General features: G+C 45.9%; 1 protein-coding gene across 1 annotated transcript; it reads left to right on the plus strand.

The window, feature by feature from the left end:
* Nucleotides 1–18,799: 18,799 nt before the first annotated feature.
* Nucleotides 18,800–25,727, plus strand: Fgf23 (fibroblast growth factor 23). The gene is made up of 3 exons (XM_021637074.2): nucleotides 18,800–19,010; nucleotides 23,456–23,559; nucleotides 25,209–25,727. Exons 1-3 carry the CDS (start codon nucleotides 18,800–18,802, stop codon nucleotides 25,572–25,574), a joined length of 681 nt encoding a protein of 226 aa, XP_021492749.1. The 3' UTR covers nucleotides 25,575–25,727.

Consider the following 25,727-nt stretch of genomic DNA (forward strand, 5'->3'; position numbering starts at 1 on the left):
TGGCTTCTCATTCTTACTGCAGTTCTTCTCCATCACTGGGCAAACAGCAGTAACATCTGGTGGACATGGTTTATCTTCTCCAAGGCGCATTGTCTCGACTCTGTTTTGCCATGCTCTTCCTTCCCTGTCACTGAGGTAGAGGCCTGTCCCCAGATAAGGGGTCTTTTCAGAGATTCGGAGGCTGAAGAGCTGGGATGAGGATGACTCCATTAAGAGGTTCTTGACATGGCTTTCCAAAAAGAAAGCCTTCAGGGAGATCTTGAGTCATCTCTTTCTTTCATAAATGCATAAATCCCATTGCAAAGGTCTCATTGAACCCTAATCTCCTTCCCCAAACCCAGTCTTCAGATGCTCATCACATGGGAGATCAGGTTAATACAGTTACTTAAAGGTGGGAGTACAAGCATTCATCTCAGAACAATAACTAAGACTGTTTGCTGGAGTGATTAGGAAGACACAGAGGCAACTCATGCGAAGCACAGCACAGATACACACCTTGGTGGCTAGTTTTATGTTAACTTGACACAGCTAGAGTCATGAGGTGGGGCGCTCAGCTGATCAAGCTTTATGCAAATTTGTAGAACATAAAGCATAAGCCAAATAAACCTTTTCCTCCCATGCTGCCTTTGGTCATGGTGTTTCCTCACAACAATAGTAAACCTAACTAAGACACACACTGAGTGTGTCTGAGAGTTACCTGCTGCTGTTCTGATGTTGCACAGGCAGAAACACTTGTGCGGGTCAAAGGTGGACCTGTGCCGTCCTCTGGAAAGCAGGTACAGCATCAAAGAGCAGGACAGCTAGGCTAGCCCTGAGACATGGCTGTCTCTGCTCACAAGTCTCTCTTTGATGCCCAAAGAAAGTGATTGGCACAGTGTCTTACATAAAGGGTAATCATTTAGTAAGTGGTAAGTTACCACCATTTTGGTAGATGGCTAATCGGGTGGTCTACAAAGTTGTTCCTTGAGGTCTCTTGTTTATCTTATTAACTAAATTACCAAACATTTTTTAATTGGATTATGCTTTTTCTGCCCAAAATAATTTCCAGAGTCACAGAAGAATGTTCACATGTACACCCCACATGAGAAAGAACACACATGGACAGTGGGCCCAAGTTGAAATCAAGACCCACCCCTCTGCCAATCTTTTTTTTAGAAGACCAGCCCATATATGGTCTTGAACAAAGAGACCTTCATTGGGTATCTTGAATGTGGATGCTGAGATAGAGCAGGATAGTCTTCGAACAGATTTAGAAAGGCTTGATGAAAGGGAGAAGTGGAGCTAGAAAATATATATGCCCAGTAAAGAATTATGCTTGCAGCAAGAGGAGCACACGTGTGCATATGTGCATGCGTGTGTGCATGTGTATGAATATGTACGCGTGTCTGTGTGTAGGTTAAGAGCAAATACCTTCCAGAACCAGAATCTGAAGGAGCTGTCGGCTTTGCACACCTGTGTTCACATGGTGTAGTCCACAACTACAGGAGATAAAACACATTTGGAGTTTGCTTAGAAGTTCAGAGAAGAATGCAATCATAAAATAAGAACTGCAGGTATAAGTCGGGGTTAATATTGTTGTCCTCTGAAAAGAGTATGAAGAAATATGAATCCAAGATCTCTGCTCCCTAAAATTCAAAACTAACACCCCCCCCCAAAAAAAAAAACAAGAGTCTAGACCAGGCAGTTCAAACCAAGAAAACCAAAGATAAACTAAAGGAGACACACAAAAATTTTTAAGAGAAAATGTGGTCAGAATGGTCAGACGGGTCAATCATGCCCATTGAGCTGGTGGAAGAGAAATAAAACGAAAGGAACATCCTTGATTGATATTATGCCCCCTCCGCCAATGAGCTCTTGTGTTTGAAAGTTCAGTCCCTAAGTGGTGGCACTATTTGGGGAAATTCAGGCTGTGGGGAATAGTCAATGACAGTAGGTCATTAGGAGCATGTCCTTGGGGGCTGAATCTCTTCCCAAGCCCCTCTTTTTGACTCTCTCTGCCTCTCACGCTTCACTTTTTCCCCTCTGCCATGATGGTCTGATTCACCATGGGCCCAGGACCAATGAATCTACCAGACTGCAGATAAAAATCTTTGAAAACACGCATCCCAGTAAACTGTTCTCACCTAAAGCTACTCCTGTCAGTTATTTTTGCTACAACGCCAAACTGAGTAACTGATGCAACTAACAATCATTAATCGTGAAATACCTTCCGCAGTCTCTTACAGACTGGAGAGAGAGGATTGCATGTGTGCACTGACATTCCTCCATCCCTGGTAAACCAGCCATGGTGATAGCACGTTGCTCGTGTGTGAGACCATGGAGGTTACTCTGTCAGCCCCAGCTGCCTGTTAGTCACCCTGCGAATGTGTTAGTCGGCTTCCCATCTTGTAACAGACACCTGGACAATCAACTTATAAAGAGAGAAGGTTTATCTGGCTCGTGTTTAGAGGTTTCAGTCAGTAGTTGGCCATCCCAGAGCTCTGGGGACCATGGTGAGGCAGTGGACCATGACAGGGATTGCGTGATGAAGCAAGGTCATCTCACTGTTGAGCTCCTGAAGGGAAGAAGAGGCTGGAGTCCCACAGTCCCCTTCAAGAGCATGCTACTCGTAGGGCTGACAAGGTTCTACCATCTGAAGATCAGTTTCCTAGCATGTGGATCTTTAGAGACATTCACGGTGCAAACTATGGCAGGGCTTTTCAATGCCGGTCTCGAGTTCAATTAGGCTTAGTAACTCCCTGCCCAGGGAACACAATGGATAGCTTGCATACAGAACTGATAATCTTCACCAATAGCCTCATTCTACAGGCAGGAAAACTGAGGCCCTATGTGTGTTGGGGTAGGGGTGTGCACCACCTGATATGACTTCTAATTTTGAGGGGACAATGCTGTTTTTTGGGCTTGCAGGAGGTCCATCTGGCTCCCACATGTGAACTTCAAGGCTTCATTGGAACAGACCGTAATTACACCACAATGAATTTCAACTTTCCCTTTGAGCTCAAGGAAATGCTGGAATGCTCCTGACTTTCCACTATTTACCCCTCCAGGTCACCCTTGAGTTCATCCAACCCTCTGTACACATAAGGGAAAAAAAATTGTACTTGTCATAATTTTATAAATCCTGAAAAATAAAAATTGGAAGTGTTCAACAGTTTCTATCTTATGCCACAGAGGCAAAGGTTTTGGCTGAGGATGTCTTTAGGAGCTTAGTCAAGTATTTGAATTTTTTTCTTAAAATTAGAGCAAATGGTTATATGATTTTTATGCTTGGTTGCACTCTTTTAAAATAACCAAGATGACAGAATCACTCAGAGGTGATGAAATACACATGAGAGAACTTACACACTCAGGGCTAGACAGCTTACTGAACAATCAAAATAAAAGCTAGCCGTCATGGAGACACACTGCTACCCAAGTGACTTTCTTCTGATCAGGCCTCACTACATCAGCTCAACTGGATTTTTCTGATAGAGACCCCTTCCTCAACCAATATGCTTCAAATAGCACTTCCAGCATTGTTGAAATGCTCCCTGGGTTTTTCTTCATGTGGTTTCTGGTTTCTCCTTGTCCATATGAGCCATACTTGTCACTTTTCATTAAACAAGGAAATGAGAGTTTACAGTCAGCAATGCTACCCTCTGCAACAGTCAAGGCCTTTGGCTGTAGCCTCTCTTTCCTCATAATCCAAGGTCTTCCTGAGTCACAATGATTCTTAGAATCCAAACCCGGGGTTCACCACTAACAAGACAGTGGGGAAAGGCAGGAGAAGCTAGAGCGAGGGAAAGGGAGATTAACCAGAAAGACCCTGCTCCCTTGCATGGTTTTGCTCCCCCAGGCCAAATGAATTCACGCCTGAACAAAAACATTTTCTGAGAAATGGTCAGCATCCCTGCGCTCCTTCCTGGACCATCTTTGGCAGATGCTGGCCAGAAACAAAGCATTCTCTTGTCTTTACAGGAATGGCATCCTTGTTGCCCTTGCTGGAATCAGCATGTCACTCCTTCCTCACTCCTCTTTACCCATCATCCTCAGGGAACGGCGTGCACTTGCTTAGTCCATTGTCCAGTTAGACATTGCTTCTGATGAACTCTTATAGGTATTGGTACGACAGAGAGGGTTATGGTTACCAACACTTAGGTTAAATCCTCACCCTTCAGTGGGGTGTGGGGGTCAGTCATGTCAGAAAGACAGCACATGTGGAAAGGAATTTGAAGGTAAATAAGAGGATGCTTCCAAGAAACTAGAGCAGAATACATTCTTAAGTTAGGAAATTGTTAGTGTATGTTCATGAGTGTTTTACCTGCATGCATATCTGTGCACCATGTGTGTTCAGTGCCCTCAGTGGCCAGACAAGAGCATCAGATCCTCTGGAACTGGAGTTTCAAGTGGTTGTGAGCTGCAGTGTTGGAGCTGGGAAGTGAGAAGTCCTTTGCAAGTGCTCTTAAGCACAGAGGCATCTTTTCAGCCCTGAAAAACATCATCTTATATGTTAATGTTATCTTATGTATAATCTTAAAACATTATCCTATATGCTAACTGTCTTCATAAAAACTACATTCAAAACAATTTTAGTAAAAATAAAAATCTTAAAAATTAGTGCATTAAAAATTGCACTATAAACATACTAAGTAAATTACTCTTTTAAAGTCTATGAGGAAGATGCCTTCAATGCTATAGAAGGTTTTGTCAAGTCCCATGATCCTTTTTGGCTTTTACATTTTATGATCCTTTGAACTCAACACGTCTGTAGCTTAAGTCTAAAGAAAAAAGATAACAACTAGTATCAATAAAAAGGCAGGGATACAATCTGATCAAAGCCTAAAACTAAGGAAAATTAGGCTAAATCTTGGGCTTACATAGCAAAGCTCAAAGTAGTAGAATTTTGAGTTGGAGACTTGGCTCAGCAGTTAAGAACACACACTGCTCTTGCAGAGGCCCTGAGTTTGGTTCCCAGCACCCATGTTGGGTGGCTTATAACTGCCTCTTCCCATGGCTCCAGGGGATCCAACGCCCTCATCTGGCCTTCAGGGGTACCTGCATCCACAAACACATGCCGGTACACACACACACAAACAATTAAAAATTAACCAAATCTTAAAACTTTTAAGTCCCATTGTTAACGTCTTTAAAAGTTCTAGAAAAAAAAATGAAAATAAATGCAAAGTGCTAAGATGTTTAACACACATGGTAAAGTCAAAAGATGTATAATAACTAATGTTGATGTAGATTGACAAATGAGCCTAAAAACAAATTTCAATAGGTCAGTGAATGAGTTGTCATACTGGAGATGTTTGGGATCAGTTGGCATGAAAGGCTAGCAGCCAAAAAAGGGGTCTGTCCTCACCCAATTTTTGTCTTCACTTCTCTGCTGTGAACACTCAGACATGTCACTCACCCTCTCTGAGCCCCAGATACTTGGTACTTCACCTGTAGGGCAAAGGGTTGATCTATCTGGAAAGTTTCTAAGTCCCTTCATCCTCAACCATGCTAAGAAACCATCTTCCGGAGCTGTTGGGAGAAACAGGGACAGATGTCACAGGGTAACTCTGGGGCTCCAAAAAGAAACCTCTGTGCATCACGTCTTACTGAACTTTCCTTGTCCGTACTGGGGCTTCCAACATCCTTTCAGTAGCTTCTTTTCTTGTACAAGCATTGAAGAACGTGAAATCCATCAAGAGTCAGAGGGGCCCATGTTAATCAGGAAGGTGTCTTGGAGATGAACCTTACTGGAGACTCAAGATGGAGGTCAGGACCAACACTACATGCCCCACAGTCATTTGGGGTGCTGCATGGAATTGATTGGAATGGCCCTCACCCAGGAACAGCCAGCAGAGTCAGAAACTTGTAGGACGTGATGTGTGGTGGTCAGAATGGAGGAGCACCCTCCCAGCTGCCCAGCCATCCCTGCTGTTAGCTTGCCTGACAACTGCCTGGGCTGTGGGCTTGTTTTGAGATAAGACGCATCACTTGAGTTTTACCTGATAGTAATCATTGTTTTGTGTTGCTACATGCTGCAATTATAGGGTCTTTCTATGTATCCTTGGCTAGCTTTGCCCACAGTGAAGCCACTCATATCCACAGTGTACACAGGCAGGCATCTCTCACACAGCACACTCTGGCTGGCTGCAGCAGCTAGGTTCTAGAGATAACCCAGCAGATTTCTTATACCATCTGAACTCATCCCCTCTACAACTGGAACCCTGACATCAATTTTTCAGGGCTATTGTGAGCATGAAATGAGACTTTGCTGGTTAGTTTTTGTCAACTTGATACAAGCTTGGGACACTTGGAAAGAGGGAACCTTTGAGAAACATTGAGGAAATGCCTCTATCAGATTGGTCTGTAGGCAACTCTATGGGGGCATTTTCTAGATTAATGATGAATGTACACAGGTCCAGCTCACTGTGGGAGACATCATTCTAGGGCAAGTGGTCCTGGTTGTATTAAGAACGCAAACTGAGGAAACCAATAAGATACTTACAAAACAGTAAGTATCACTCCCCTGTGCCTTCTGCTTCAGTTCCTGCCCCTAGGTTCCTGCTTAAGTTCCTGTTCTGACTTCCCTCGATGGACTGTGGTGCACAAGTGTAAACCAAATAAACCCTTTCCTCCCCAAGTTGCTTTTAGTTATGGTGTTTTATCACAGAAACAGAAAGGAAACTAGAACAGTGACCATGTATGTAAATGCCTGAGGCACAGAAAGCCACTGAGGTTTTCCTGTTGCTGTGTCTTGGGAAGCATTTGCATTTACACTGAGTTCGGATGGAGATCAGGCCTTGGTGATATGGAGTGACTGACTTGCTCTCCCAGACCCCAACTCTATGCTTCGATCCCTATTCCTGGTGTGCTAGTATTAGAAGGTAGAAGCTGTGTGAGGATGCAGTCTAGGACCAAATTCAGTGAATGACCATTTCTCAAAATATAAGGAGGCTGGGGATGGAGAATTGGTTCGCTGGCTAACAGCACTTGTTGCTCTTACAGAGGACCAGGGTCTGATTCTCAGCACCCACATGGTGGCTAACAACCAACCGTAATCCCAGGAGACCCCAATGTCCTCTCCCGACCCTCTCAAGCTCCAGGCATGCATATGGTACACAGATGTACACGTAGGCAAAACACTCAAACACAAAAAACAATAAAACAAGATATGAATATATAAATAACGCGGTGGAGAACAATGGCGACACCAGATGTCAACCTCTGGCGTCCAGCCTCACAACGCATACACTCGTCCCCATGCACACCCGTGCACACACACACACACACACACACACACACACACACACAGCTGTAAATATCAATAAAGAATTAATGAAGTGACCCTCCGTGAAGCGGCCCCAGCAGAAGTTTGTGGCCTCAGGGTTAGGTCTTATTTCACAGCTCGCTTGAGACTGTCACACAGAAGCCTCAAAAGCTGGGACAATCTCAGCCTTCTTTCTGGGTCCTTATCTCCTGGCTCCCAGATACCTCAGTGAAAACAATGTCATTCCATGCTCCAGACACCATCTCCACAGCCATATGCAAGGACAACAGATAGAAACATATTTACTGGGCCTATTTACACATCAGTTAAAAGCGGCTGAGGTGTTTTCCTTTCTTTCTTTCTTTCTTTCTTTCTTTCTTTCTTTCTTTCTTTCTTTCTTTCTTTCTTTCTTTCTTCTCTTTGTCCTTTTACCCTTGTATGCCTGAATTTAGTAGTGTCTAGAATATATTAGAAATTCAATAAACATGCATTAGGTAATTGGATATTTGGGTGTTTTTTTTTTTAACCCTGAAAGGCTTTTGTGGACTAGAGGTGGACATGGTTTTAATGTGCACACACTTTGCAGAGACAGTTGGATGTTGTGATGGCTAATCTTGGTTAAACAGAGGCTAATCTTGGTTAAATGAAGAACTGTCTCTATCGTATTGGCCTATGGGCGTATCTGTGCAGCATTTTCTTGTTTGCTAATTGATGTAGCAGGGTCCAGCCCTGTATGGTAGGTAGCATGCCTAGGCAGGTGAGCCTGCAGAACATGAGTCTGGGTGCTGCTAGTGCAGCAGTTTTCCATGGTTCCTTCTGCTTCTGCTTAAGTTCCTGCCCTGATTTCCTTCAGTGATAGATGATGGCCTGGTGATGTAAGCCAAATATACTGCCCCCCCCACAACACTTTGCTTTTAGACAGAGTGTCTTATCACCCAAACAGAAAGCACACTAAAACAGATGGTTGTAGGAAGTATAAAGAATGGAAGTTCTGAAGAGGTACAATGAGCCAGATACTTGACGTATGTGGTAGCTAGCATATCCTTGTTTTATAGACACATTGCCTAATCTGAAATGACCAAGAAATTTTAGCTGACCCAGGAGAAGCAAGTTGAGTTGGAAATCCTCAGATAGATTAGCTATAGAGCCAGAAACCCATACCGTATCATGTCACAGGAGAAATTGACACACCTTTCTCCCTCAGGATTACATAACTATAAAACACAGAACACTGGAGAACAGGACACAGCTCGTTGTCCACAAGATCTCGATTCACTCAACGGCTTGTTTTAAATCTCAGTGTTCTCATGCATTAAAAAAATAAAATAAAGGAGTAGAAACATGGCTCTTACCTTCTCACAGAGCTGTTGGGAAGTTTGGTGTGATCAGGTGACTTGGATTTGGAAGCAATCAGGACATGAAAGGCGCCCACACAGCTGCCATGAAGTTATGGAGGATGGCTGCATCCTTCAGAAATGGGGCACAGACAATGGAGAAGAAAGTGTGCTACCACCACCTCGACTGAGGAATGTGTGGAAACAGTGATTAGGGGGTTAGGAAATACCATGAGGAGAAATCTCACCTTATGTAGTGAATTGACTCTGTTTGGAAAACAGAGAGCCCTGTGTTTTGAGGGAGAAGTGGAAGGAAGAGCCATGGCGTGGCTAAGGCACTCCTCAGTGCTTGCTAAAAACATGGTACCCGGGAAGAACTGAGAATCCCTGAAATAAAAAGTCACTGGAGACAGCACTTAAACTGTCCTCAAGTGTGCAGCTGCTGAGATTCCAAGAGGCATCCACCCATGTCTCTACATCTTCATGAACAGCTCCTCTCTTGAGTTTCTTCTCTTGTGTGTTTTATTGCAGGAACAAGAGACACAGCTAGTATACGCCACAAGACGTGAGCAAGGCTCACTTGGTCACAGTGCAGCACAGGCCAAACATGGCAGCTAGAATGGGAGCCCGGGTTTGTTTACTGTTTTTCACTTTTTTTTGTTTTTGTTTTTTGTTTGTTTGTTTGTTTTTTTAATTTGGCGGTTTTTCTTCAGTCTCACGCTAAGGAAGAATTCATCCTTTTACTTAGTGGATGCCTTTTCTTTTTAAAGACGTTCATCTCTAGCTTTATTTATGTGTATATAATTAAGAGGGTGTTGAAGCTCTGGACTGGATTTATGGAAAGTTGTGATCGGTTCAAACGTGGATGCTAAGGACCCAATTCTGGTCTCCTTGAAAGAGCAGTTTCCAGGAGGTTAGTGCTCAATGTTACGATAACCACTGAGCCATCCCTCCCTCCAGCCCTAAGTGGATGCTTTAGCAGTTTGACTTGCCTGGTGCAGGAAGAATTTCATTTCTGATCAAGATTGTCTGACCCCAGAGCCTGCATTCAGCCACAGGATAATGCTAACTTTCTTCTCAGCTGAGGACAAAGAAATCTCACCACGGAAGGTGCTGTCACAGCAGCGAGGGTTTGGACTCTCCCTTGCAATCCAGCTCTTTCCATCCCCACCCCCAGTCCTGACCTCTAAGGCTAAAGGGATGCCTGCCTCCGGAAGCCTAAACATCGTGCACTCTGCTGAACCCCACAACCCATTCAGCTGCCTGTCCCAGCTGAAACATGGACAGCCCAAACTGACAGGCTGGGAGGGAATTACTGGCCCTTGAACTAGAAATAGTCCTCCGAGAAGTATGCAGTGGCTACGTGTCCACGGGGTGGAGAGGAGGTGGGGCAGGCAAGGAGTCCCAGGACCCTGTGATAACCTGGGTCCGGAAGTGTAGCGTCCTGAGTGTGGGTAGGCTAGCTCAGGTCACTGGTTCCAAAGAAGTGAGTGGGAACCAGGATATCTGCTCCCTTACGTGGGCTTCGTGACGAACCCAGACATCCTGAAAGGGTGGGCTGGGACCCACAGGTGACCCCTGAGCACTGATCTGATGAGATAAGCTGTGAGAGCACAGAGAGAGAGAGACAGAAAGAGAGAGAGTTCCTCTGCAGTCCCAAGCTTCTACTGTTGCCTCCCTACACAGAACCCCATCTTGGAAGGATGCTTGTCTTCCATGCTGTTGGACAAAGGAAGAGAGGGGGAAGGTGGACAGTAAATGCAGGCTGGGAGCACTCTGAGGGACTGGTCACCCAGGGCTCAAGATTCTGTGCCATCCTCCAAAGTTCACCCAAAGGGACCTTGTCCCCAGTACATTGAATCTCCCTGTCATTGTCACCTGCCTGCCATGGAGTGGCCCTGGTGGCTTCAGTACTGAAGATACATGGATAAACCCTTTCCTCCCCCAAGTGCTTTTGGTTGTGGTGTTTACTGCAGTAACAGAGACGTAAGCTAGGAAGTGGATAACACAAATAGATGAATGGGGGCAACGGAAAGGACAGAAGACAAGGGAAATTTCCAGAGCACTACAGTGGGTGGAACCTTGATAAAGGCTCCCATCCATCATCCCCGCCTCCTCCATTGACCACTGGAGATCCTGAAAGTGTCTGCATAGGATTGCATGACGTGTTTCAGGGGAACGAGGCATGGTTACTGACAGAAAAGCTAGCACACATGAAAGGGTTTGGTGAGTGACTTATTCATGTCTTGCTTTACAGGGGCAAGAGGCACAAGATAAATAGATGCTGCTGTAGCTATTAAAAAGATGTAATTTGGCTTGGTGGTGCAGGCCTGGAATGCTGCCTTCCGTAGGCTGAGGCAAGAGGTTTGTGCACTCGAAGCTGGACAGAGCCAGACATAGTGAGTTCAAAGCTAGGCTCTTACTAACATAGCAAGACTTTAGGGAGGAAAGGAAGAAGAGGAAGAGAAGGGAAAGGAGCAGGAGAGATTCATTATGACCTGGAATGATGATGATCAGAATAAACTTATATCAAATATAGTACATACCTGCCATTGGCTTTTAAATGCTTGCGGATGAATATATATCTATTTATCACATAACCTAATATATAGGGAGAAATGGCACTGTCCTCTAGATCTTCATCTTACTTTTAATAACACCGTATCTCCTGAAAGTATGGGAAATTTTTCACTTTCTATTTCAGAGATTCTTTGTTGATTTGCACTTTAATAAATCCCAACTGAAAACAGTGCTTTCTTCTTCTTCTTTTCCTTTAGGTCCCTACAATGGAGAACACATGTATCAGGAGCCAGGAAGCTCTTAAGGAGCTCCCGCAAATGCCACGGCCCCTCCAGCCCAGCTCATGGGGCTGTATTGACCATAAACAGATGATCAATAACTAGGCATTATCAGCAAGAAGCACGGGAAATGCATAATATATTCCATCTGGAGAGCTGCAAGCTCCTCGGTGGATTGAGGCTGTGCCCTTCATTTGCAGAACTCTCTGAAAGTGCTGACTGAGGCCTTAAGTGTGACTCTGCTTGGCTAGAAAGACCCATGTCTTGAGACAGTTTAGTTGGTTGGGATCCTGTGGTATTAGAAGTGAGACTCCAGTTCTTGCAAGTGCTAGGTGTGTACTCTGCCTCTGAAGCTGCCCCCTTAGCCTGAATTTACTGTCAAGTGGACATATTGGCATCTTCAGGAAGGAGCTGGCATCTCCCTTGAGAACTTCGAAGACCCGAGGAACAAGCATTTGTCCAGGATGGCTAAGACGTCCATTTGCCTGGATTGAGGGACTGCGTGTGCTAACCACCAAAGCAGTGGGGTGTCATGAAGTTTATGATGGAAAAAGAATCAACAGGAAGTATCGGGTCCTATTATCAGTGCATGGAGAAGGAAAGAAGACTGAGATCCACCATGGACCACCTCCTCTTGAGAGACCAAAAGATAAAGTAGCAGCGAGTAGCAGCGATCGTTAAGATGTAGAGTAGGTGCGGTAAAGTAGTTAGTAAATGCCCTGAGAGAGAGAGCTACCTCGCTGCATTCTTTCCCCACCCACTAGAGATACAGTTGCTAGGAAACTGGACCATCCCCCTGGGGAGGGACACCTGGTCATTAATGGTCTGGGAACCTTCCTATAGCCAATCGATTCAAAGTGTAGCATTTTGACCAATAGATGCCTGCCAGGCAGGAATTGCCCCTGCCTTGGGCATGCTGGGATGGACCAGAATCTATATATCACCCAACTAACCAGGGGACGGCGCGCTCAGCTCCCACCGCTTTGGTGGTGGGGCTGTGTAGGCCCAAGCTGCAGCTTGTAATTTACAATAAAAAGACCCTCATGTGTTTTGCAACAGAGTCGATTCCTGGAGATCTTTTGGGGGCTCGAGAACTGGGTATGACACTCTCTCTCTCTCTCAGGATTTATGTCATCTTGATTCTTCTAGCATCTTCCATCACGGCCTATTGACAGTCAAGCGAATGCTGTCATTGTTTAAATCGTTGTAGAGTCTTTACATTGAGAGAACAAGACAGTCTGAGAAAAAAAAAAGTTGAAGATGAAGGGAAGTGAGGACCAAAGAGAGAACATCATGAGAGATGTCTTAGTTAGGGTTTCTACAGCTATCATAAAAGAAACTGTTTCTTGAGGAGGAAAGAATTTATTTCATCTTACATGGACACATCACACTCCATCATCAAACAAAGTCAGGGCAGGGACTCAAGTAAGGAATCTGGAGGCAGGAACTGAAGCAGAAGCCATGGAGAAACTGCCTTGCTCCTCATGACTTGCTCGGCCTGTTTTCATAGACACCTTGGAGCCACCTGCCCAAGGAGAGGAATTCCTTGCTTGTTGGTTGGGCCCTCCCCCACTAATCATTATTCAAGAAAATGACTTGCCTACAGGCAATCTGATGAAGGCATTTTCTCAACTGTGGTTCCTCTTCCCAAATAACTGTGACTTGTATCAAGTTGACAAAAACAAACAACTAGGAGGTTGGGGGTGGGTATGGGAGACTGACTACGATCAAAGGCAATAAGAGAAGAATGAGGACATCATAACGACATATTTTTTTTATTCTAAGATGTTATTTCAGAGGTGGCTGGCACGCTGTGCGTGCTCAGTTTAAACAATCAAATGCCATCAAGCCCGATAACTGTGAGAGGAGATGGGTGAATTCCTGTGCACGGGTTTGCTCTTGTGGGATGAGATGGCTGATCCCTCCGCCATGCTGGTCCCCACCCTAGTAGCTGCACCCAGAATGCCTGCAGATTAGCCAGACCCCCTGGTGACAACAGCGTCAGTCTTGTCTTCAAAGACCTGGATGGTTCTGGCAGTGACTTTGCTTTCCCTGGGACCTCCTAATATAAGAGGATCCAGTCCCTCCTTAGCCCATCGGTCCACAGAATGGGCAGCATCCTCCGGCAGCAAGAGTGAGCACCTTGCAGAGCCATGAGGCTGAAGATGACCGGAACTCTCAAGTGCATCACGACTGTCTGTCCTTTTGCATCCACAGTATGGGACGGGATTGATTCAGTCAACTTCTAAAAATTTCACTTTCAAATTTATCGGTGCTTCCAGTGTTGCCCACTCTCATCTGCAGTGTATCTGAGCAAAAGATTATACTGAAAAGATACACAGAATTTTTTTTTTTATTATTTATTTTTATTATTAGTTGAGACTGTTTCTCCAACCAAGGACCGTGTATGGATATAACCTAGAACCTCTGCTCGGATGTAGCCCATGGTAGCTCAATAACCAAGAGGGTTTCCCTAGTAAGGGGAACAGGGACTATTTCTAACATGGAGTGTTTTTGTTTGGCCTAAACACAAACATTCCCTTCATTCTATTTGTGACTGTGGCTATGATTCTTGTGTGTGATGGTTTCTGACCTGGCAGGAAAACTGAGACTTCTGCATTTAAATATTTTAAATAGTTTTGATAGAGTTTATTTTTTTTTCATAAGATATTTGTAACTCTTTTCTTTTGAATTACCTGGGCTCACATGAGGTCATTCAGAGCCATTCTGTATTAAACTATCTTGGCAGTTTAATTGTGGCTGGCAGTTCTCTGCTCTTCTTGGGGCTGTGGCAGCTTTGGAATTCTTGTTTAACCATTTGCAGCTAAACTCTGTGCCTTTAGAGCTGACTAGAATAGCTGGCTAGAACAGCAGAAGTGAGTTGTTTGTTTACTATTTCTTTAATTCCCTTAAAAAATGTCTCATGTCGGGCTGGAAAGATGGCTCAGCCTTTAAGAACACTTGCTGCTCTTTCAGAGGACCCCGGTTCAGTGCCCAGGGTCCGTGTTAGGCAGCTCAAAGCTGCCTGGAACTTGAAATCCAAGGTATGTGACACCCTCTTTGGCCTCCACAGACAGCTACATGCATGTGTTACACATACGAAGACCCAGGTACCACATTTAAAATAAAAATAAACTGCTTTAAGTTTAATGTTAAGACTATTTCTAATAATCATGATGGATGAGAAAAAAGAAAACTGAAGACAGCCTCTTTGTCTCCATCCATATTTGAAGCCTGGATCTGTGAGTATAATGGCAGGGACTACAACAAAGGCCGCCACACAGCTCCCCAGCAAATGCTCCTGAGGCCAGGCCCAGGGCTTCCAGGACAGGGTAGACACAGGACTGACCTTTCTGCCACATCCAGGCATCCACTGGGAATCGTGTAAAAAAAAAAAAAAAAGAAACCTACAACACGGAAGTTCCCTCACATCTGGTGTCTGCGAGCTTCACTTTGAAGTCAGAAGCTCATACCAGTTCTCGGACTCTGAACTGTGACAGTGCAGTGCCCTCTAGATGCAAGGACTCAAAATCAACGTGCCTGAAGGGCTGCTCCCAAGGCTCATCCATTTCCTCCTAAGACAAGAGGAAAGGTCCAGAGGGTTGTCACAACAGTCTCTCCAAGAACCCAGCCAGTGGGTTCAAACTTTCCTGTCCTTCTGGCAAAGCTTATTCAACTCTCCCTTTCCTTCAAAGCTGGAGGGCTGCATTTCCCCTCTGGTGGCCTTGCCTCTGTGAATGCCCTTAACATTTCTTACATCTCACTAATTTGGTCCTTCTACAGAGCCTGGGAGTGAGCAAAGCCCTTCTCGGTGGTATTGGCAGCCTGGAAGAATATTTGTTCTGTTCTTTATTCCTAAAACACCCTCCTTCTCACCTCTCTTCTCAGAGAAGGTTCTTGGAAGCCATGGACTGGCTCTTGGGAACTTTGCAGCCCTTTGCCATTCTTAACCAGAAGAGGAAATTTGGGGTTACCAATTAGCAAATGCTTCTGAGAAATTTGCTTTTCAGCCTGAGAGCCAAGCTATTCCTTCCATTAGCTAAAGTATTCCACTATATTTATAGACTACTTTGCGGCTGCTGGTATTGTCGGTGGTGGGTTTTTGTTTTTAATTTTTTCTTCATTTTTGATAATTTCATACAAAAATTATCAAAAGCCTGATAGGTAACAGGCTTTGATCGTATCTACATCAACCCCCTCAGCTCTCCAAATATCTCTCAGTATACAGCCTCCCAACTTAATACCTTATCTTTTCTCTTGATAATCCACCAAGTCCAGTCAGTGTTGCCCATGTGAGTATGGGTGTGGGACCATCCACTGGAACATGGGAAACCTACCAGTGACTACATCCACAGAAAAAGAAAAAGAAAAGCATGTCTCCCCTTCCCCCAGCAACTAGCAGCTCCTCAGGAAAGAGTGAAGCCTGGAAATCTTCTATTCCCTCTATGGTGGGAGGATAAGGGGGTTGGTTGGTTTGACCTTGTGCAGGCAGCTACAGTTGCTCTGAGTTTGTGAGAGCAAGCGTGGTGTCTGGTCTAGACATAAGCAGCTCACTGTGTTCCTCCCCATCCTCCAGCCCTCGCCCTTTCTCCTCCTTTTCCTCTGTGGTTTCCTCTATGCCTCGATGCGGGTGGGTGTTAATATAGATGTCCAGTTTAGGACTGAACACTTGGTCTCTCATTGTCGGTGCTTTGCTCAGATACTTTTCTGCATCAGTCTTTGCATTTCACTGCCAATTGAAGCTTTTCTAACCAACACCAAGAGCATCCCAAGTCTGAGAGCACCAGGAGCTGAAAGCATCTATTAAGTTTTGGATACAGGGGCTCAGGTAGCCCAGGCCTGCCTCCAACTTCCTCTATGGCTGATAATGACTTTGAACTTCTGCTTCCCCTGCCTCTATTTCCAAAATGCTGGGATTACCCATGTTGGCTACAACTCTTTCTTATGACCGATAAATATTGAATGTTAGTTAATAGTCCATTTAATAAGGCTCAGAAATAAACAATTAATGTCAGGCAACTTCTATCTAACCTTGGAGTGACAAGCACATATTCCCTAAAGATATATCCAGGGAGAAATCTTGGTTTACTAATAAAAAAGTCATCTCTTTGCTGCCTGCTCTTTCTCACGAAGGGGTAGGTCACACAAGTCTGGATTTGATGGCTTGTGGGAGTTCATGCATCATTCAAAGAGTTTGGGAGATCCAGAGTCCAGCCTGGTCTCCCTGTGCAATGGCTGCCTGTATTTGGGCGAGTTATTTATACCCTTCCCAATGGTTTCCTTATGTATAGATAGGAAATCTCTGTCTCTTTGGAGGATTATTAAATGAGTTAGTACACGTGAAAATAAACAGGATATTGAGTGGACTCGTGGTCTCTCGGTGAGCGTTAGCTGTGGCTGTGATTCCTCCTGAAGAAGCATCCTGGGGCATCAGTAGACTTTGTTCTAGCTCTACTAGGTATCACTTAGTGGCTTTGGAATTACACACCCCAGCTCTCCATTTCTCCATGTCTAACATTAATATGCTAAAGCTGGGGAGATGGCTCAGTTGGCAAAGCACTTGCCACGTCAGCATGAAGACTGCAGTTTGATGCCCAGGACCCACCTACAAGCTTGTAATTCCAGGGCTGGAGAAGAAGAAACTAGAGGATCCCAGGGATCTGCTGGCCAGACAGCCTAAGCCTAGCTAGCAAATAAATACTAGATCCCAGTCAGAGACCCGGTCTCAAGAAATAAGGCGGAGAGTGCCTGGGGAGCAACCATGAGGTTGTCTGCTGACCATTACTTGACTGCACATACATACACACATGAACACCTCCACACATGGCAACACGCACACACACACACACACACACACACACACACTAATTTTTTTTAAAAAGGCCAGCCATGGCAAACACATCTTTAATCCCAGCAATCAGGCAGAAGACAGAAGCAGGCAGATCTCTGTGAGTTTGAGGCCAGCCACGGCTACATAATGAGTCCCTGTCTTCACAAACAAGTAAATTAAAAAAAAACACCAACATCATAACATCATGGTGCACCTGTCTTACACAGAGCTGCAGTAACATTCAAAGAATTAGCTGAGGAGAAACCCACTGAAAACTCCACAAGCCCGGACCCGATTGAAGGTGGAATTGGCATCTCTGCTTGCCTCAACCAGTGCATCATGTGGTGGCTGCTACTCGTCTTTATCTGCTTCCTCTATTGGATTTATCCCATCTCACTCTTTCATCTTTGACATCTGGCTTGTGGGATACCCATCCATGGTAGAGACTCAGGAAACTGCAACTCTGGACGAGCAGCGCTCTCCGTGCGGCCATGTATTTCTGATGTCCATTACAGCAGCCTGGTGTCCAATGGGATGTATGTGTTAGTTTTAGCCCCACTCCTTCCCACCACCACCACCCCACCCTGCATTAGTTGCACCTCCGAAGAGAGCATGCAGAGAGCAGTTTCTGTAATGAGACATCCACTCACACAACCAGATCCCAGCGTGTGGACACTGGCTGTGGAGATGCCCTGTCCCGTAGCTTCTGGATGCTTCCTGCCCTCTGGCACTTCTGCTCATGGCCCAACAGTGCCATTCCAATCCTCCGAATGAGTCTCCTTCCTATTGGCAAAGCCATAATTGCCAGTTTAGCTCCCTGCATCATCCAAAAGAGGGAAACTGAGAAACCAGATCTTGCCATTTTTGCTGACCTCAAGACCTTGTTTTCTTTCTTCTTGTCTTGAAGTCTTTGCAACTGGTAATGGGGAGCAGGGGGGTATTGAGCTTTTGCTCCCACCTAATACACCCTTCCTGAGCTGTGTATGTGGGGGGATCTCATTTACCTGATGGCATCACACATTTCCATATCAATCACAATGCCTGCCTAATGCCAGCTCTGGGAACATGCTTGGCAATTGGAGACAAAAGTCCTGAGCAAAACAAAATGAGTGCACTGAAGGGAGATGAGTAGCTGAGGAGGCGTTGAGATTTTTGGGTTTTTTTTAGGACTGCTGGCTGCCTTCACATTTCCTGATGGAAGTGGGGCAGGTCAACGGATGACCCAGGGTCACAGATAACTTTTGCCCACGCGTTGTTCACTTTTGGGAACACTGGCTTGAAATTGAGGGGTGTGTGCGTGCATGTATGTATGTGTGTGCCTGGAACCTGCATGCCTTCCGCAAGCCTAAGAAGTCTGGGATTTTTCTTCCAATGAATGATTACAACACAGAGGATGTGGCATCGTTGTTTTTCCTGTTTGATGTCACTCCACTACCCTTTAAAAGTCCCAGAGAAAAAAAGGAGGGAATCCAGCCCAGGATCCCCACCTCAGTTCTCAGTTCCTTCCTAGGAAGAAAGAAAGGCCGGCAAGGTCCCAGCCTCTCTGGGAGTGTCAGATTTCAAACTCAGCACCAGCCACTCAGAGAGCAGTGCAATGCTGGGGACCTGCCTCAGACTGCTGGTGGGTGCTCTGTGCAGCGTCTGCAGCTTGGACACTGTTAGAGCCTACCCGGACTCCTCCCCAATGCTTAGCTCCAACTGGGGAAGCCTGACCCACCTGTACACGGCCACAGCCAGGAACAGCTACCACCTACAGATCCATAAGGATGGCCACATAGATGGCACACCCCATCAGACCATCTACAGTGAGTATGGGTCTCAGGTTGGGAAGAGGGTGTTGGGGAAGCCTTGGGCCAGACGAGAGGTTGGACCTAATTTTCTTGCTTCTTGTGTGCATAGTTGTGTGTCTGTGTGTGTGTGTGTGTGTGTGTGAGAGAGAGAGAGAGAGAGAGAGAGAGAGAGAGAGAGAGAGAGAGGAACCTAAGAGGAAGATTTCCCCCTCCTCTTTAATTAAATTTACAGGTCTTTCTCTACCTGAATAATTGCTATCATAATCCATTTCCAATAGTGAGAGGCAATTGTCTTTCTTTCTGGTCAAGAATTTTCTGGAAAGATGGGTAGAAAGACAGGGACTCAAAGAGGAGAATAACCCAGACAGAACCAAAGAGAATAAAACTTAACTGGGGGAAATTGTTGGAAAGATTCCAGTATCCCAAGATTTAGAATAGATCAAATAAGGGGCTCTTTTCAACTTCACATTCCTAGTGTTCTGGATTTGTAAAAACTCCCAGGAGCCAGGCACACCCTTAATATAGTTCAAGGCCAGCCTGGTCTACATTGTGAGTTCCAGGCTAGTCAGGGCTGCATAGTGAGACTCTGTCTCAAAACAAAACAAAACTGTCTCAAGAGACAGGAGTTAAAGACAGATCACCAAGATGTGCTGTCTTGGCAAAGTTGACTGAATGCATCACCCAGCAGGCACGCTGGATGCTTCAGAGGCATCCAGGATGGTTTGGTATGCTGAAATGTGTTTACTTGCTAACAATCTGAACTGGCTGTGAACTCACTGGTGATGTGAAACAATTAGAACATTCGTAAGGATGGAGGCTATGGAAAATTGGCTCACAAGCCATAGCTGTCAGTCAACTAGATATACTAAACTGAGAGCCCCTTCCAGCATACAATCTCCTCTGTGCTGCTACAATTGGTGAGCCGATTTTCTGGGTGTGACCTTGATGTGCACATGCCATCCTCTCTGCTAGAAACCAACATATCTTAAACCAAGCAACCAGATATAGGCCCTCGAAAAGCCAGCAGCTTACACCTGCCTAAGGGCTACGTGGACAGATGTGAGGAGAAAGGCTTTCTCCAAATATCACACATGCTCCCGATCTCAGGGGAATGAAGCAAGGCCTTGGATTTACCTCGTGGGAGTCAGGTTTGAGCCTGATGGGGAGAATCTGGTGTAAATCTGGGTATACTTCACTGGTCCCCAGAACTGCTTGTCCTCTGTGGAGCAGGCCCTACACAGTACCTGACACCACACAAGCCTCTGTCACTGGAAGAGTGACATAGTTCTTCACAGACCTCTTATCTCCCAGTGCATTAGCAAACTTCTAGGAAAGGTCATTGTGTTTCTCCCCTGGAAGACTGCCCTGACTTCCGCTGTGATTTCAAAGGCTGGACAGTGGCTAAGGGTAAACTATTTTGGTTCCAGAGATTGGAAATTTGCTTACAAGTAGTGAATACACATAAAACTTTCCTAGAATCATAGAATCCCTTTGCTGAAAGGTGGCCTCTCTGCAGAGGCCAAGAAGTCAGTCTAGAACAGTCCAGGCCAGCAGTGGGGAGGATGTGTGAGATCAGCCTACTTTGAAAAGCAGTCTTGAATGGCAGAAGTTTTTCCTCCAGTACCACAGACATCGGGGCTGGAGGATGCCTGAAGCAATGACTATGCCTGAGAAGCAGTAAAATGAATTGGCCTGACTTTAGTTTCCGTGTGCGGTTTTGTGACAGTAACACTAATCCTGATGGAGTAACACTCAGTTATCATGTGCATCTCCATGAGCACAATCGTTTATCTTGTTCTTATCTTTACGTATTATTAATGTGATCTTCCCCCTAATTAATTACATATTTACAGCAGAACTTGGTTTACTTATGGTCTCATTGATCTATTTTGTTCACTTATTTTACTTCATCTGCATGACTGTCTTGTTTGCATGGATGCCTGTGGGCCACATCAGTGCAGTGCCAGGGGAGGTCAGGACATCTCACTACATTTCAAGAAGACAAAATGAGACAAGAGTGTCTGCTGTCCCACTTAAAAGTTAGTAAATTCTTAGTTAAGAGTTCCAACTCCTGCTCAGGTCTTAACAAGATGGACTGATCTGCCCCAAGGACGCCCCAAGCTCCCCTGAGCTCAGAAGGCTCTTGGGACCTCACCAAGGCTCAGTATGCTTTTTCTAATATGAACAAGGCCAGCTTCCGATTCCCCATCACGCTTGCTTTTTTGGAAACGGTGGGAAAGGGTTGCCTATCCCCCTTGTTTAATTGCCCACTGCTTTCTTCTGGTGCGTATCTTAGCATGTGCTTGGCCAAGTGAAACATTTCCGCTGGCCTCTGTCGGGTTTCATTCGAAAGCCCAAGTACCCCCTCTGGAAGCCACTCACACATTCTGCAGTGTGCTTTCTATTAGGACTGGCCCTAGAGTGAGGGCAGGTATGTAATTTGCTCACTGCCTGCAGGGCTTCCACATCAGGCAGGCTGCTTTTTTTTTTTTTAAGTCATTATCCCACTTGATTGGTAGTGACCCTGAGGAACTGCTATGCGATGCTCACCTCACAGACTGCTCCAGAGGCAGGAGCTGCAGCAATGAGATTCCCATGGCTACGGGGTTCTTAAGAAGCCAAACTGGCACTATCATTTCTCGTGGGCACAGAAGCTTGTCCTTGTTGCATTTAAGCATTTTTTTTTTTCTGTTGGAGGCCACAGCTGCAAGGAGGGAAGATGTCACTGACCGTGTTCTTATTCTTACATATTATTAATATAACCTTCTTCCCCCTGCTAATTACATACTTACAGCAGAACTTGGTTTAATTATGGTTTCATTGATCTGTTTTATTCATTTATTTTGTTTCACCTATATGACTGTCTTGTTTGCATGTATGCCTGTTTGAACTGAGTTTGAATCCTGTTTTATCTCTTAAAGATGTTTCAACAGCTACTAAAATATAATTATGTTAATTTCAACAACACAACAGTTGTTTTGAGAATTCAAAGGCTAGCCACTTGAAGGAAAGAGAGAGAGAGAGAGAGAGAGAGAGAGAGAAAGAAAGAAAGAAAGAAAGAAAGAAAGAAAGAAAGAAAGAAAGAAAATAGCACTAAATGTAATTCCCTGCCCCCACCCCCAGATTGAAATGAAAATCCCTCAGGACATAAATTCTGTATTTCTTATGTCTGTCTGCATTTACATAAAATGAGCTATATATTTGAAGCACACAGGCCAACATCATTTTGGAAGAACAGTCTCCCCACTTGTCAGTTGTCCTGAAAGCTAACTCATAGGCAAACTTTGAAACAAGTGAATTTCCCCTTTTCTGCTGGTCCTTTTCTGCTGTCATTGTCCTGGGCTCGGGTACACCTTCATTCCCTCTGACCACATCATCCAGTTGCAACCTGTACCAGGCTCTGTAGTCAAGCCATATCTGACCTCTGCCTGCCCACCCACCTCTTTCTGAGCCTACATGGGGTAGAAAAGAGGCTGTAGGCTTCACATCACCCCAGGAAGTTATCTGTGTTCTCTCAAGAGGGATTAGAAGCCCTGTCCGGGCAGCCTCCTTGGAGCTGTGAAGTTCTGCAGCAGGTCATTGAAAGCATCCTCAAAGACCCATGTCAAGTCTGGCTGAATTATCACTTATTTTACAAAACAAGGTGGCATAATTTTACCTTTCTTGCAGAATGTCCTCTTAAAGGTATTGGCCCTGGTTAAGGGTACAGATGACACACATATGCTTCGGGCCTTAGCCAAAGGCAAGTTTGTAAGAGGCCTATTGAAAGATGTCCAGGATCAGCATATACAAAGAGCATTTCCATGTGAGAAAAGCACAAAAGCCTGGGTTCAGAAAGCAAATTCTATCTATCCCCAGTATCAATTATACACTGGAAGGATGTTGCTTCTCTGGGGAGAAGTTTTAGGCAAGCAAATATGGTAAAGCCAGGCGAGGGACACATACCGTAGTAATGGCAGGGGTACTGTACCAAAGATCCATCCGTTCTGATGAGGACGTAAGAAGGTAAGGTGGCCACAGCTGGCCTTGAAGCTTAAGCAACCTCAACAGGCAGCGAAGAGAGCGTACAGATTGGGACGGTGCTGGAGAACTGGGCTCTCTACAAGCTGGGTCGTCGCATAGCATTTCAATGTAGATTTAGGAATGATAGAAGCAGCCGTCTTAGAAGGACATGCGTGCTGTCCCAAGCACTAAGAGATACAAGCCAGGCAGAGAGGAAAAAGGCAGCCAGGTGGATGCTTCACAGAGGTAGGATTATTGGCAGATTGAGGTGCATCCCATGCAGGCAGGAAGATGAAGAGGGAGGTGTGTACGTGTTGGTGCTGGAGCCGGGGTCACTGGGAAATGAAAGGACCAGCTCAATGCCATCGCCAACAAGGTCATTGGGGGAGCTGTGTTTTCAGGAAGTGTTTCAATGAAGGGGTAACCGCATATTTCAACCTGAATCATTTATCTTGCAGGTGCCCTAATGATTAGGTCAGAGGAGGCAGGCTTTGTGGTCATCACAGGGGCCATGACTAGCAGGTTCCTGTGTATGGATCTCAGAGGCAACATTTTTGGATCGGTGAGTTTCCTTTTTTTGTGCGTTGGTCACCACCTTGTTATAACTTTATCTCTTTCTCTAAATTTTGATTTAAAAACAAAAACGCATGTTTGTGTGAGGGAACTGAACTCTGGGAAAGAGGTACATGCATGCTCTTAATCGCTGAGCCATCTCTCAGCCCTTACTGTATTTCTCGTCAGGGCTTGAATATTTCTAACATTTACAGTGTCCCTCATCACCACTTGCTATCACTAATTATGTCATTCGGTCTCAGGAGGAAATGCTCAGGTTTTCACAGCTGGGGTTTGGAGCGAGGCTCCAGACCTCTAGGCTGCCCTACCCCCTGGTACCCATTCTTGCATGGAACACAGCCCCTGGTATGCTGTAGGCTCCAGAGCCATGTCAACTCATGCTTCTAATTTATACATTGGAAAGGGGGAGTGGGTCAAGCCTTCTCATTTCTGTCACCAACTGTGACCTTGGCTATGTCCTCTCATTTCCCCAAACTTCAGTTTCTCCCCTTGGAAAAAGTAAGCTGGGGTGGACTGTGTGGCCTTCTACTTTCCCTCCTATTTAATGACCTCCAGTTGGTCACCTGTGCCTTTGGGGTGATGGCTGGTCCTTCGGATCACAAATCCAGGTTTCCTAAAACCAAAGGCGAAAGCATGGTCCTAATAACTTTGAGGCAGAAGCGAAGAAGGGCCAATTGGTTCAGGATTTTCTTATCCGTGTACTCTACCAAGTTTCCGAGGTGAAGTTTTCTGTTTTGTTTCCGCTGTGCACATCCTGGCGCCAACAATACCATCTGTCCAGAGCAGATAGATACCCATGCACACAGGAAGGCCTCACCTCTAGAGTTCTTTGTGCAGTTTGGGAAATAAACGTAATATGTGAAGGTCCAGATAAGACACTCAATAAAACTAAGTACTAATGGGAGAATAAGGTTCAAACCCAGAATATCTGTACATTCCAGCCCTTTTTCTTTTCTTTTTTTTTTTTTTTTTTTTTTTTTTACATTTTGAGGCAGAATCTCAATGAGTCACCCAGGCTGACCTCAAACTCTGCCGTGTACTCTAAGGAGATCTTGAACTTTCAATTCTCCTGCATCAGTCAGCTGGGATTGACAGCTTGTGCCACTGGGCCTGGACTGTACACCTTTCTAAGTTCTGATGGCTGGAAGGCAGTTGCGGTTTGTCTCTTTGCTGGAACTGGGATGGACTTTGAAGGGTTGAATATAAATGAGGGTACTGACATCAAGAGATAATATAGAATGAAGACCAGGGACATTAATTTCCTATCACATTTGAAATCCTAGTCAATCCCCGGGAAGGGGAAGGGGTTGGAGAATAGTCTAGTCCTCCCTGCAGAGGGTAGACAGAAACAAAATGAAGGAATACAAATATGAATGAGAACGTGAATGTTCAGTTCTCCCAGCGGACACTGAACAAGAGGAGTGTCATCAGCTCTTTCTGGGCCCTGCCCCAGGAAGCTGGGCGCCAGACCAAGGTCCTCCAGACAGCGCCCTCCAGTGCCTTAATAGCTGCCACTCTCTTGAAGCTGGAACCAAGTTCAGCGATCTGCTAAGGGGGAGGTGCGGAGCTGGGCGGAGCAGCCCCCGGAAGCGGAGGAGCGGCGGCCCTCACTTGTTCCCGCCTCCCTTCTCTCCACAGCGTCACTTCAGCCGGGAGAACTGCAGGTTCCGCCAGTGGACGCTGGAGAACGGCTACGACGTCTACCTGTCGCCTCAGCATCACTACCTGGTGAGCCTGGGCCGTGCCAAGCGCGTCTTCCAGCCCGGCACCAACCCGCCTCCCTTCTCGCAGTTCCTGGCGCGCAGGAACGAGGTCCCGCTGCTGCGCTTCTACACGGCGCGGCCGCGGCGCCACACGCGCAAGCCCGTGTCCTGCTCGCGCGAGCTGCCGAGCGCCGAGGATTACGACCCCGAGGTCAGCGACCCGCTGGGCATCGTGCTCCGGGACCGCGGGGTCCCTCCCAGAGGCGCGAACCGGTGCCGGCCCTTTCCCAGGTTCGGCTAGGTCGCCGGCCGCGGCGGCCTCCGCCCCAGTCCTCCGGCCGGCTCAGCCCGCCCGCAAGGCGGAGGGCTGGGGAGCCGTGAGGACGTCTGCCTCTCTCCCTTCCCTTTGGGCCTGCGGGTCACCTCGGAGGGTGTCCCCACCCTCCCACCCCCC

The sequence above is a fragment of the Meriones unguiculatus genome, chromosome 5 (genome assembly GCF_030254825.1).
Source record: "Meriones unguiculatus strain TT.TT164.6M chromosome 5, Bangor_MerUng_6.1, whole genome shotgun sequence".
NCBI lineage: Eukaryota > Metazoa > Chordata > Mammalia > Rodentia > Muridae > Meriones > Meriones unguiculatus.

Excerpts from the sequence above, each read along its gene's own strand:
- Fgf23 (XM_021637074.2), top strand. The coding sequence starts at position 18,800 with ATGCTGGGGACCTGCCTCAGACTGCTGGTGGGTGCTCTGTGCAGCGTC. Across the intron at positions 19,011-23,455 it reads ACCCCATCAGACCATCTACA|GTGCCCTAATGATTAGGTCA; the intron begins GTGAGTATGGGT and ends TTTATCTTGCAG. Across the intron at positions 23,560-25,208 it reads GAGGCAACATTTTTGGATCG|CGTCACTTCAGCCGGGAGAA; the intron begins GTGAGTTTCCTT and ends TTCTCTCCACAG.